This window comes from Sinohyriopsis cumingii, chromosome 15 (genome assembly GCF_028554795.1).
Source record: "Sinohyriopsis cumingii isolate HCF-2022 chromosome 15, ASM2855479v2, whole genome shotgun sequence".
NCBI classification, from domain to species: Eukaryota; Metazoa; Mollusca; class Bivalvia; order Unionida; family Unionidae; genus Sinohyriopsis; species Sinohyriopsis cumingii.
This window is the reverse complement of record NC_142975.1, coordinates 38468827-38482139: the sequence shown is the minus strand read 5'-3', so window position 1 is coordinate 38482139 and position 13313 is coordinate 38468827. Positions and strand designations below refer to the sequence as shown.

The following is a 13313-nucleotide window of genomic DNA, read 5'->3' as shown; positions in this document are numbered from 1 at the left end:
ATGTGCTACTATGTAACGATAAACCATGCAAGTTAACAGTCATTTTAAGTTCCTGTTCAATATACCACCAATATAATTTATTCAAGTTTAAAAATTAAAACAAGCAATAAACTTTCTGTTTACCTTCTTGTGAGCCAAATTCATCTTCAAACTTGGCCTGGTTTTCAGACACAGGAAGATCTACCATTTCCACAGTCAACGTGTATGCCAGGGCTTCTTCCCTTTTCCATGCCACATTACCTGCACATTACACAAAAGGATGAATTTAAATCATAAATATTAGCAATAATAATGCAAATTTCAGTTTTGCAGAGTTCCATTTATTATGGACTTAAACTCTGTTACAAATTACAAATTTAAAACCCCAATAAACTGCAGTCCTTGATAAATGAACAAATATAAAGGTCCTTCCCCAATTCATGAATATAAGTACTGATGAAAGTGTTTTATTTTGTAAAACAATGACAAATTGGTACCCATGAAAGTAAATAAATACACATTATTGTAGTAAATCATTTTTTGCCAAGAATACTTACCCACCCACATTCAACAAGGACATAAACTCTGCTACTTTTGGAATCAAGCTCACCATTAAAGACAAAAAAATTGTTTTTCCTGTTTATATACCACAATACATCAACAAGGATGCCTTTATTGCCATTGAGCTGTTGGAGGATTTAATTTGATGTCTCTGGGTACATACCTACATCACCTGAGCTGAGACTCAAACACATATAGACAGAGAGATGTTAGTGACCTGTAAAGGAAAGCACCATAGACCACTCAGCATGCCAGGTCCCTTGTGCGAGGTTTTAATAGTAATGTAAACAGTAAGTATTCTTCTAAACATAAGTTACCAAACAATTTACTTTCTCCATCAAATACATTCCTTTATCAGATTAAATGTATAAGGAAAGATGGTAGGTGGAGCAAATACATGAACATCCAACTTTTACCATCGTTACCCTTCAAGGGAGATTTTGGCTACTGTCTCCATGTGAAGGATAAACTGTTCCCCTAACAAGAAGGCAGCAAAACTGACAATCATATGACATATGAAGTCAAAATCATGGTAATAGGAAATAAATGACATTTTCTTATCAAGAAAAAATCTGCATAAATCCAGAATAACTATAAACATAAACTCATGACAAGTTTGTGATATCATCAGCTTGGGCAGGTAGCTATCTGGGTTGTGGCTGTTAGACCCACTGTGTGTGGCACAGTATCTACCAATGGATATGACATAAACGAGCCTGCCCACAGGACTTACAGCCAGGCAAGTGACTTGTCTTGTCTTGCCTATACTGAAATCAAACTGGACAGGCAGGATGGTTGGATAAACAGTGCAATGGATAGATAAGTTTCACATATCCCTGTAAGATTGAATACAATGGAAGGATCATTCAGTGTGCAGTAGGTCTCACCAATGCAAAAGACATCTGGTCTCTAGTCAAAATATAGACAGCCAGGTGGCTGGACAGGCCGCTTGACAGTAGGAGTGGTGGCTTACAGCATGGAAGATTGGAAGTACAGATTCTCAGTCAGGACTATATCCCATGCATCTAGACTTCAAGCCAAAAGCCATGCTCAGACATTCAACAGTATTTATGCCCACCAGGCTACCATAGAACCAAACAACGCTTTCCAGACAACTCCTAGTCCCAGCTGGAGATATGCAACAAATGGAGGGTCAGGAATTCCCCACAATGCTAGCAGCCACATCTTCGTTTCTTGCATGTTTCCACATTTGCAGCTCAAGCATCATCTTGGGTGATGGCTTAAAGTGTTGCTTTTCATCAATTTAGACTTCTGTTCTCTACAAGCTTCTGTGCAGATCTGTGTACCATAACCCACCATTACTTTGCAAATTGCATTAGTTTCCGATGGTGAAACTATTCCCAAAACGTTAGGCCGAGAGAAAAACCTGAAATAAAATATTAAAAGCAATCATCATGACCATGACACTAACCAAGTCATCACTGTGTCTGATTACTACTGTGTATGAGACAACAAAGTAATTGTGATTATATGTGATGCTGAATTAGTAACATAATACCTGACTTGTGTATCAGTTGTACACTGTAGTCTTGGGATAAAATGATCACCTTGTACACCAACTGACCATCTTTCTTCCTTGCCAATATTCCAGTCAACTGAAAATATAAACACAAAAGGGGACAATATTTAGTGTCTACCCATCTTCCATTAATTTTGTGAATAAAAAAAATGAATACATTAATTTTTTGTTTTGAATGTTGCTATTTACAGAACTTCCCATTTCTGGTGCTAGACTCTCATATTAAAAACTAAAGCTACATATTTCTATAAAGCATAACAGACTTCCACTTCTGTTAGAAATTGTCTTAAACATTCACTTGCAGAATCTTAAGTGTAGCTTTGCACAATAGCCAAAATGTAAAATATAAAAAAATAATAAACCTCCTGCTACAGTGATACCTGTTGAATTTTTTTCTAAATAAAAATGTTTCTCGTACTTAACCATATGTAATGCACACCCTATTTACATCAGTGTACAGACATGCTTAAGCAGTGTACATATATTTCTAAAGGCCCCAAGTGGCCAAGTGGTCAGAAATATATGTTGTTGTTGTTGTTGTTGTAGGGTTTAACGCCATTTTTCAGCACAAGATAGGCTATACATGGCGGCCAGTATTAATGGTGGAGGAAGAACCCGGGAAAACCCCAGAAAGAACCACCAACCCACGAGATGCTACTGGCAAGCTTTCTCACATACTCACATTGGCCGAATCCGAGACTCGAACCCACGCAGACAGAGGTGAGTTGGCAGTGATCCGTAACACAGAGTGCTTTAGACCACTCGGCCACTTGGGGCCCCATGAAATATATGTACACTGCTTAAGCATGTCTGTACACTGATGTAAATAGGGTGTGCATTACATATGGTTAAGTATGAGAAACATTTTTATTTAGAAAAAAATTCAACAGGTATCGCTTTAGAACACTCAGGGCCCTCTGTAGACATGGATAAGACATAATATTGTTTTCAGAAACGGCTATAGACCTATGATGATTGAAAAATTGACTTATTACACCGCTCCTTCGATAACTCGTGCCCGGATAACTCACGATCCTGCTTATAAAGAGTGTTCATCTTGGCTCCCGATTTTTTCCAGAGAAAATGTATTTAAAATATCTTTAAAATATGCTGAACATGAAAAAATTACAATAAGAACTGGTAAATTAAACCTTGATACATTGCTCGTTTTATCTTCAAAAATGGTGATTAATGCCCATAAAAATAGAATCCATATTTTGAAATTTGCAAGTTCTAAATAAGAATTAATTTCAGAGATCTCGAAAACGCTTAATTACGTGTATTTGGACGCCAATTTTTTATCTGGGATGCAGAAAATCACTGAGGCAGGAGCCTTCTGTACGCATGTAATAGGTGCGCGGGAAAATTCAAAGTTTTGCCAGTCCTGTTTCAGCCACCTGCTTTGTGGGAAAATGTGTTGATCAGTTAGCTGTGCTGATATTTACAATGTCAGAATTCGGTGACTGAAAGACTCCTTGATGTACATACATGTTGCCATCTTATAAGAGTACATAAAAAAAAAGAACATGATGCAATAGCTAGGCGGCTAGTTCAAAGGCTTTGACTGGTGGCCGGGTGAGAAAATGTACTGATATTTAGTGATTGAATTCAGAGGCAGAAAGACCCAGTTTTAAAATCCTAGCGAGACCTCTGTTTAAAGATATCATATATTACGTAAGTTTTTATGATAAATAGTTGTCAGTATACTGAAAATAAACAGTCTGGTGAAATAACGATCAGTGAAAACTTCTGGTAAATGCTAACAGGTGGCAACAGAGAATGAAATAAACACCAATTAAACGTCTTCCTGTGTGACAGTCACGTTCTAATCCTTTAATTCTGTTTCAGTGTAAACATTATAATCGCAACATATTCTGTTCATTGAAAACATGAAAAGAGTCAATCGACCGTCACATCGAAACCCATGAGTACTTCTGTGAGAACCTAATTACATGCCAGCTTTGTTTTGATCAACAACTTGGGGAAGTGTTTGTTGCATTAAAAAATCGATTACAAGAGACCTGGGGTGCTGGATTAAGGGTCTTGGAGCTGCCTTTGACGTAAAGCAAAACAGTAACAGAGACAATGACGATGATAGTAACTTTGAAGGTTTCAGTGAAACTGATGTCATTAATGCAGAGGCTGTTTGGGAGAAATTCGTACAGACTCATGGTCCTGAGATGATATGGAGGAGTGGATTTATGCTGACATTGATTGCCCCACAGCCGAATACATGTCAGATGAAACAATAATTAATTCTATAACAAACAGATTTGCAGCAGAAGACGATTCTAACTGGAGTACCGCAAGTGTTGAAAGTGATGCAGACGCAGATGTTGCACCCCCTCCCCCCTCAGCACAGGAAGCATTCAAATCTTTTGATATTGCCATAAGGTGGCTGGAGACCCAAAATGTTGACTACGTAAAGCTCACGCAGTTTAGAAATCTGAGGGATTTTGCTCTGCAGCAGAGAAACCAAGGAGTAACACAAAAAAAATTAACTGATTTTTTCAAAAAGTGAATTGATATTTGTCAAGTGTGGCACAAACGGCAAGTATTAACTTGTTCTAATTTACGTTGTTTTAAATTTGTAGACCCATTAAATTCATGTTAGTACTGATTAACCCTTGTTTTTTTGTTTTCCATTTTACTTCTATCGCAATCAAATCTATCTACATATCTATCGTTAGATTGACACTGTTTCTTGAAAAGAGTCAATCTTTTGTATATAAAAAAACCGTCTAATTTGGATCAAACAATAAAACTAGAATGTATCCAATTTAACATAAAAATTAGTGATGTAGTACACATTGTGTGAAGTGGTACACATGTTAAGTGAACGGAAACCACGTGGAATAATGTTTTCAATGATCGCCTCAATATACTGTAATTTATCCTGAAATTAATGTTGCTGTATGAGGAAATAATAAACAAGTACACCATTATGAAGAGATATTTATTCACAGTTAATCTCAGCACGATTATAAAGTGAGCATTCAACACTATAATCTGCCTACCCCCACCCCTTTATTTTTCCTTTATGTCGTTGATCACTTTATTGGTTTTGGGCTTATTTTATAGGTCCCTCGATAACTCGCGCCTCACTTATAGTGCGGTCGATGTTTCTGGACCCCGATGTGTGCGAGTTATTGAGGGAGTGGTGTATAATGAAAACATAATTTTTTTAACTTACTATAAATTTTGGAGAATGTTTTCCAGCAGACTGAATTGTTCAAAAGTAATTAAAATACTTGTTATGCATACTTATTAAGATTTTTTTCCAGTCAAGAAATTAATAATAATTTCCATAATGAGACACTATGTTCAAATTATTTGATGTTCGCGTTAAGCCTAGTCTCCTCTATTCTTCTGAGATTTGGAAATATGAGAACAGAAAATATATTGAGAAACCCATCAACAGTCCTCATAATTATATTTGTCTCTTGGAAGACAATCTTCAGACACAGGAACTCTTGATGAATGTAAACGTTATAATATGTACCTTGACTAGTATATCACATGTATAAAATATTGGTGTAAAACTGCTTAGCTATAGATGTCCCAGGAAATGCACCGTGACGTGAAAGTTACTGTATGATAGCCAGAGAATAACTTACATTAGACAGCTACCTTGTAAATATGGTTTTGGTTTTGTGTGGATATCACATGATATGTGATGTGGATTTATTTTTTGTACAATTAGACAGTGGTTAATAGGTTGCAACCTGCAAGAAGGGAATTAAGAAGTAAATGAATCAACCCTTTAAAGAATTATAGGAATTATAAAAGTTTCATTAGAATGTGAGAAATACAAGTGGTTGAAAACAAAACAATTATACACTCTTGTTAAATTTTTCATATTCATATTTTTACAGGCTGACAAAAAAATGTTGATAGGGTACACAGACTATATTATTTATGTGATAGCAGGGAAACTGAAGATGAATTAACTTAACTTCAAAACTACTCAGGATTAAGATTAAAGTTTCTTCTAAAGTACTATTACAAATTACCATCTTTGAATATTTTACAATTCATTCTGCAATATATCTGACAGTTAATCAGAAAAACTGCAAAGTTCATCTATTTTGCCTTCAAACTATGGATAATCACGTTACAAATTGTGTAAATTATGTATATTCTGTCATATCTATTTGATTATATGACTTACCACTATAATGTAGACTTAGAAAATACTCAAATGTTTTCACTCTAATCGCATATTTCCTTCACTGTATAATTTATACATGGCCTAATGGCAAGATATGTTGTTGTTGTGGGGTTTAACGCCATTTTTCAGCACACGATAGGCTATGCATGGCGGCCAGAACTAGTGGTGGAGGAAGAACCTGGGAAAAACCAGCGACCCACGGGAAGTTACTGGCAAGCTTTCTCACATACCCACATTAGCCGAATCCTAGACTCGAACCCATGCAGACAGAGGTGAGATGGCAGTGATCCTTAACGGAGAGCGCTTTAGACCACTCGGCCATTCTGGACCCCCACTGCTGCTGTGACTGGAAGATCTGTTTTGGGTGAATTGTGTTGTAAGCAAGATTGTCATAGTTGTTGACAGTGTTTTAGTACTGGGACTTTTTTTTCAAGTGAGCTTGTTGCACAGCAGCTTTAACTTTTGATCTGGCCTCATTTGGTGGATTTGGCTTCTTTGTTTCAAGATATGTTGCAAGATAAGAGAGAGAGAGAGAGAGAAGGAAGACAAGCACATACCTCAACAGGCAATCCATGCGAACAAGGAAAATTAATGTTCTGGTTAAGGTCAGGAATTTCCTTTCCTGTGTCCAACTCAAATCCTTTAAGCATCAGTTCCTAAATGTGAAAATGCTACATGAATGGAATACAAATGCAAGAGTTCATTTTGTCTGAAAGGTTAATCTTTCATTTTATAACAGACTTTTTTTCCAGTAGATTCTTACTGATGATTTTAAAATAGAAATTCAGTAACCTATTTTAAAATTGCCAATCATTAATAGAGGATTGAAGGCTTCTATTAATCCAAGTAATTTGCTAAGTTTTCCATATAGCAAATTGACTACCCCTTAAACAACAATAACATAATATATAATAAGTGAGTGTGCATCTTACAATTACATAAACCAAATGGCATGTAAATTTGGGTAATTATGTTATTATCACTCAACCAAATGGAATGTACATTTGGATAGTTATCACTCAACCGAATGGCATGCAAATTTGGTTAATTATGTTAATATCACTTAACCAAATGGCATGTACATTTGGGTAATTATGTTATCATCACTCAACCAAATGGCATGTAAATTTGGGTAATTATGTTATTATCACTCAACCAAATGGCATGTAAATTTGGGTAATTATGTTATTATCACTCAACCAAATGGCATGTAAATTTTGGTGATTATATTATTATCACTCAACTAAATCCCATAGTACAAGGTATTTAAATACCTGCAACTGAAAATCTTGAATGGAATTGCATTTTTATGAAGTCCAACTTTCACCCATTGGAGTGGGGGGGGGGGGGGCACCAAAGCTCACCATGTACTGACTAAAAACTATGAGATTCTTTAAAATCTACCAGTAATAAATAATTCCAATTATTATGACTAGTTGTAAATGGACATCTGATACTTGTCTGGAATATTTTACACATCAGCAAATCCTGGAGACAAAAGTTGGTTCTCAATTGGTTTCCAGTACTTTTCTATCAAGTTTTGATTCTACTGACATCATCATAATTACAACAAGGCCTTCTAACTGCCTAATATGTAATCTAAAGTCAAATGTATTATTGATAGAATTTGCTGATTTGATGGCAGAGTGAAGAAAAATTGCAATTATTAGGATTAAATGAACATGCATGGGCATTTATCTAAGTGTAAATTGTGCCTAATCACCTAATCAATCACAAAGTTAACAAAAATGTAGGTAACCATTACCCATCATTTAAAATGAAGGCTGTGATACAACAGCATTAAATTCCAATGTTAACTGTTAACTCACAACAGCATTAAATTTCAATGTTAACTGTTAACTCACAACAGCACTACATTTCAATGTTAACCGTTAACTCACAACAGCATTAAATTTCAATGTTAACTGTTAACTCACAACAGCATTAAATTTCAATGTTAACTGTTAACTCAAAACAGCATTAAATTTCAATGTTAACTGTTAATTTAGTCAAACCTTGATTTGAACAAGTGAAAGTAAAACCAGTCCTATTTTGATTATTAATGCATGGTATTTAAATCAAAATGGGTGGAGGGATTATTATTGCAATAGTAATGAATCAAAAGTAGTGGGAGGATTATTGAAAAATGAGACTGAATCAAAAGAGATGGGAGATTATTAATGCATGGTACCAAATCAAAAGGGATGGGAGATTATTAATGCATGGTACTGAATCAAATGTGACCTGGGAATTACTACATGGTACTGAATCAATGAGGGTGGAGGATTATTAATGCATAGCAATGAATCAAAAGGGGTGAGGGGATTAATGATACATGGTGCTGGTACTGAATCAAAATGGGTGGGGGAATATTAAGACATGGCACTGGTATAAAAGGGATGGTGGGATTAATAATGCATTGTACTGAATCAAAAAGGGTCAGGGCATTAATAATGCTTGGTACTGAATCAAGAGGCTAGAGGATTATTAATGCATGGGACTGAATCAAAATGGGGTGGGAGAATGGTAAAAAGTTAAGGCAAGACAAAGGGAACTTCATTTTTGTTTTTTTATATTTAAGTAAAATGACAGACTTGATGATAACTGTTTTGCCAGAATGATCCCCTAGCATGAAATAGGTCTTATTCCTACACAAAATACAGATTTCCCTGCATACTGTATAAAGACTACAAGTTCATCTATAAAGCAGTTTCTCTAGCCTCATTGTCGGTCCTTTCACATAAATATGAAAAATCATTTCTCCATTTCGCAAATGTGGTAATGACAGACAAACAGATGGAGCATATCACAATATTACTCCTGTTAAAGCATGGGAATAATAAAAGGTTATTTAGATGGTGAAAAAATAAAGCTTACTTCCTGGCTGATTTTCTGGACTGCTAAGAGAACATCTCGATGTGTATCTTTATCATCAAGTCTTATTATCAGGCCTGCAGAAAACTGAAATGGACAAAATTATCCACTACATAAATTGTGTAGAAATTATCCTACGTTATTTCTGAGCCCTTGAGTTACACTATCAATGTGAATAGAGTACAACGAGTACCTGGAATATAAAAAACTGTTTGCTCTATTCTTTTATCTAAAATGCCTTCCTCATGAAGCAAATGACTAAGCAGTTTCTGTAGATGAAAATGACTGCTTAGGAGAGGAAGAAACCACCGTTTGGTTAAGAAATACATTACTGCTGACTCCTGAGGCAGGTTACTGTTACATACAATACATTAAGGTACACAATTTGCTGGGAGGAAATTAGAGTGGCTGTTGTGAACAGGTGATCACCGAGTTAAGGTGACTACAAGGATAGGTTTGACTGTACAGGGCATGTAATTAAATTCCTAGTGTTTGATTTGATAGAATAATAATATTAATACACTGTTTAATATGTGCAAATGTTTGTTGAGGAACTCTGAAAAAAATCTGAACCCTTAAGCCCTGCCCTATAAGGATCAAACTCTGTCTTCATTATCTGGCAAACATTTGTAAACAAGAGACAGTGTATGATTGTTACATAAAACAAACACAAGTATGGAAAGTAAGACAGGTATTCATTCCATTTTAAGACTAGTTTAAAATTCTGCATTAAAAAGTTCTGATCAAAGATGGCACATCATGCCAGTTATACCTTAGGGAGCTCTTTCTTGAGCAATAGCCCATGGGCAGTTGGCTGCAGGACAGCCAGATGATCTGCATCCAGTCTGACCACAACGCTGTCAGTCCCCAGGCTTGCCAATGGACTCCTCCAGTCGGTGGTCACAATAGAGTCCCTGGTCACACCCTGATCCTGTCAGCATAGCATTTAGATTCATTATATGTTTCGTGTTTTCATTAAAAGTTGATTAAACAAGCTTAAGAAAACTTTGCACTCACTGTCGCTCATTTATTAGTGATGGACGCAACAGAAAAATATGATGGAAACCCAACTGAATAAATGACAATGTACCGTCATGAATATTTAATCTGCATTGTTTGCTAGGTTTTCTTTTATACATTATATGCTATGGATTATGTAAAATTGTATTTTTCTCAGAGTCAAGGACACTGAGTTTACCATGTTCTTTATTACAATTTTAGTAACAAAAACATCTTGAATGGAAGTTTCCATTAAGTAATAAATTTTTTATATAGAAAATGCTAATTGTGACCTCGGTCAAGTAGAGAATTTTATAATCTTATTTATGAGTGTGTGATTTAGATTTTTAACGTAGCTTTAACAATTTTTGAGTCACAACACAGTGATGTCTGCAGTAAGGCAGTTTAAAGTGAGGTCTAGCAATGGGGCATAATGCTGCAGACATGTCCCACCCAACCACATTATCCTGACCCAATAATCTTGTTTATCTAGAAATTATTCATTATTAGTCTCTTTGATGTGTTCAGCATTTCATCTGTGCTGGAATTTATTTATTCAAATTATTTATTCACCAGAAATGCAAAATTGCTCATCTCAAATAATATTCTTGGATAGAGACATTAACTTGGAATAATAACGAATTCAAACAAGGACTTCTTGGATTGTAGTATTGTGATTCATCAAAAGACTGTTGGCACATCATTACAATTCAGGATGTCTGTACATTAGAGACTGTCAGCAGATCATTACAATTCAGGCTGTCTGTACATTAGTACATTAGAGACTGTAGGCACATCATTACAATTTAGGATGTCTGTACATTAGAGACTGTAGGCAGATCATTACAATTCAGGCTGTCTGTACATTAGTACATTTGAGACTGTAGGCAGATCATTACAATTCAGGCTGTCTGTACATTAGAGACTGTCAGCAGATCATTACAATTCAGGCTGTCTGTACATTAGTACATTAGAGACTAGGCACATCATTACAATTTAGGATGTCTGTACATTAGAGACTGTAGGCACATCTTTACAATTCAGGATGTCTGTACATTAGTACATTAGAGACTGTAGGCAGATCATTACAATTCAGGCTGTCTGTACATTAGTACATTAGAGACTGTAGACACATTTTTATATATAGAAAATGCTAATTGTGACCTCGGTCAAGTAGAGAACTTTATAATCTGAAAAATGTGTGCCAATATAACTCAAACAAGATTTTTCAACCAACCTAAACTCCTTAAGACAATTTGGTTAAAGATTCCATCATTTAAAGTCATTTACAAAAGGGTAGATTTAAATTTTGACAGAAGACCTTCAAAATTATATATTGTTGAATAAACAAGGACTGAAATTTCTGTAAAATCAACTTGTCTTCTTGTAGTTCAATAAACCAGTCCCCAAACCTGTATTGATACATGGGCTCTTATCGTTTCTTAATATATAATAAAAGGGACGACAACTTCCCATTTCTCCTGCATTCCATTTAAGATATGAAACCAATGCTTCAAAGCTTCATGTCACTGTGTAATAGTTTTGCTCAGAGATTCCAAATTTTTCTAATCTGGGTTTCCACCGAGTATTCCAACCCCATTTTTCACATTTGGGATGGAGTGTGGGTTCAGAGCAATTACATATAAAATTTTGGAATCTGCCACCACCCTAAGATAGCTTACCAGTGGGCCTAGCAAATTTTAACCAAATTATATCGACTTATACCTGCATGAAACTAATAGGATTTTTATTTTCTTCTCAAAAATGGCAAGTATTATAATTGTTATGTCTTTAATCCGCTGACAGACTAGACGAAACGAGACCCGGTACTCGCCATTTGCATTAATAGTCACATTACTTCACAAATCTCAAATACGGCATCGGCAGTCCAAATAGTTATGTGATAGCAAAAACAAACTCATTTTTAATGTTGTACAAAATTTCAATTATATTAAAGGAAAGTCTGATACCTTTTGTAAAAACCAAAAAGAACATACAATTCTCAACATATTTATTTTGAGAACTACAAGAAACTTTGCCAGTCTGATCCATCAAGCAGAGTAGTCTGGTTCCCTGCTTCATATGCTCCATAGGTGACAGAGCACATGTCAACGTGATAGTCATGCGATACAACAAAACTCCAAAGTTGGTTTCTGAATAAATATTGAGAATTTTATGCTCTTTCGTTTTTGTATTTTTATTACAATCAGTATATGACTTTCATTTAATAATTATTTTCTACAATATTTGAAAAAGATGGTTGTGAGATTCTGTTTGCTCATGTGATATGCTATTGAAATTGATAGTACCTACTCAAATTTCATCAATGCATTAGTTTCATCGTCTTTCGGCAGATTAAAGACATAATGATTTTAATACTCTCACAATTTCTGTGAAAATAAATAAGTTTCACATCAATTTCATACAAGTATAACTCGATTTAACAACGTTTAAACGTGCTAGCCAACCCGCTAAGCGACTATGCTTTAACGCCACCATGTTGGCCTCTTGTGACGCTAGACTGGTTTTCAAACCTTCCATTTAAAAAAAATACGGATATCGATCAGACTACGAAACAAAAGGTCTACTAGATGAATTTAATCCACTGATCGTTTGGATTGTCCCAACAAATATGTGTACAGCAAGTACCCAAATGATCCATACTGGAACCTCTGAATATTCTGGTTTGAACTTGATAAATTTAACTCACGATCAGTTCAGTTATGACTCAATTATGTAATTGTTTTGGGCATCACGTTGTGGAGAAAAATTCCTGGGGTTTTCCTGACATTCTTCAATATTTGCAAAATTCAAGGACTTTTCACTGACAGGAAAAATGTATAATTTCCATGACTTTTTCCCAATAGCATGGGAACTATGATTCCATTCGGCTGGAGAAAAAGGCTATGTTCTTAAACAATACTACAGATTGTTTAAACACGTCTGTAATGCTTGCGCTGTGTTTATTAATTTCATCTAGACCACTACATTGTATTGAGAGATACTGTGAGCAACACTGGCAGACTGCACGACAGGCCCTGTGAGTCAATGGACGAATGGAAGCAAACTGCTTCTCCCAATCACTCCTATATTATTTATCCCATTTCTTTTTCTCGGCTGATGAAAATTCATCAGTTACTTCCTTTTCTTCTTTTTTCACTTCTTGTTGAGAAACTTATCCATTATGTT

The 13313-nt window shown here is 35.4% G+C and overlaps 1 protein-coding gene across 1 annotated transcript in view; it reads right to left on the bottom strand.

Annotated features, from left to right (window-relative positions):
• The window catches only part of LOC149781636 (ER membrane protein complex subunit 1-like), a 93910-nt gene that overhangs the window by 54289 nt on the left and 26308 nt on the right, over positions 1-13313 (bottom strand). The window contains exons 9-13 of the mRNA XM_089935700.1: positions 9898-10056; positions 9129-9212; positions 6809-6907; positions 2060-2156; positions 124-240 (exon numbers count right to left, since the gene is read on the bottom strand). Coding sequence (XP_089791826.1) covers positions 124-240; positions 2060-2156; positions 6809-6907; positions 9129-9212; positions 9898-10056 — 556 coding nt within the window. The remainder of the gene's footprint in view (positions 1-123; positions 241-2059; positions 2157-6808; positions 6908-9128; positions 9213-9897; positions 10057-13313) is intronic.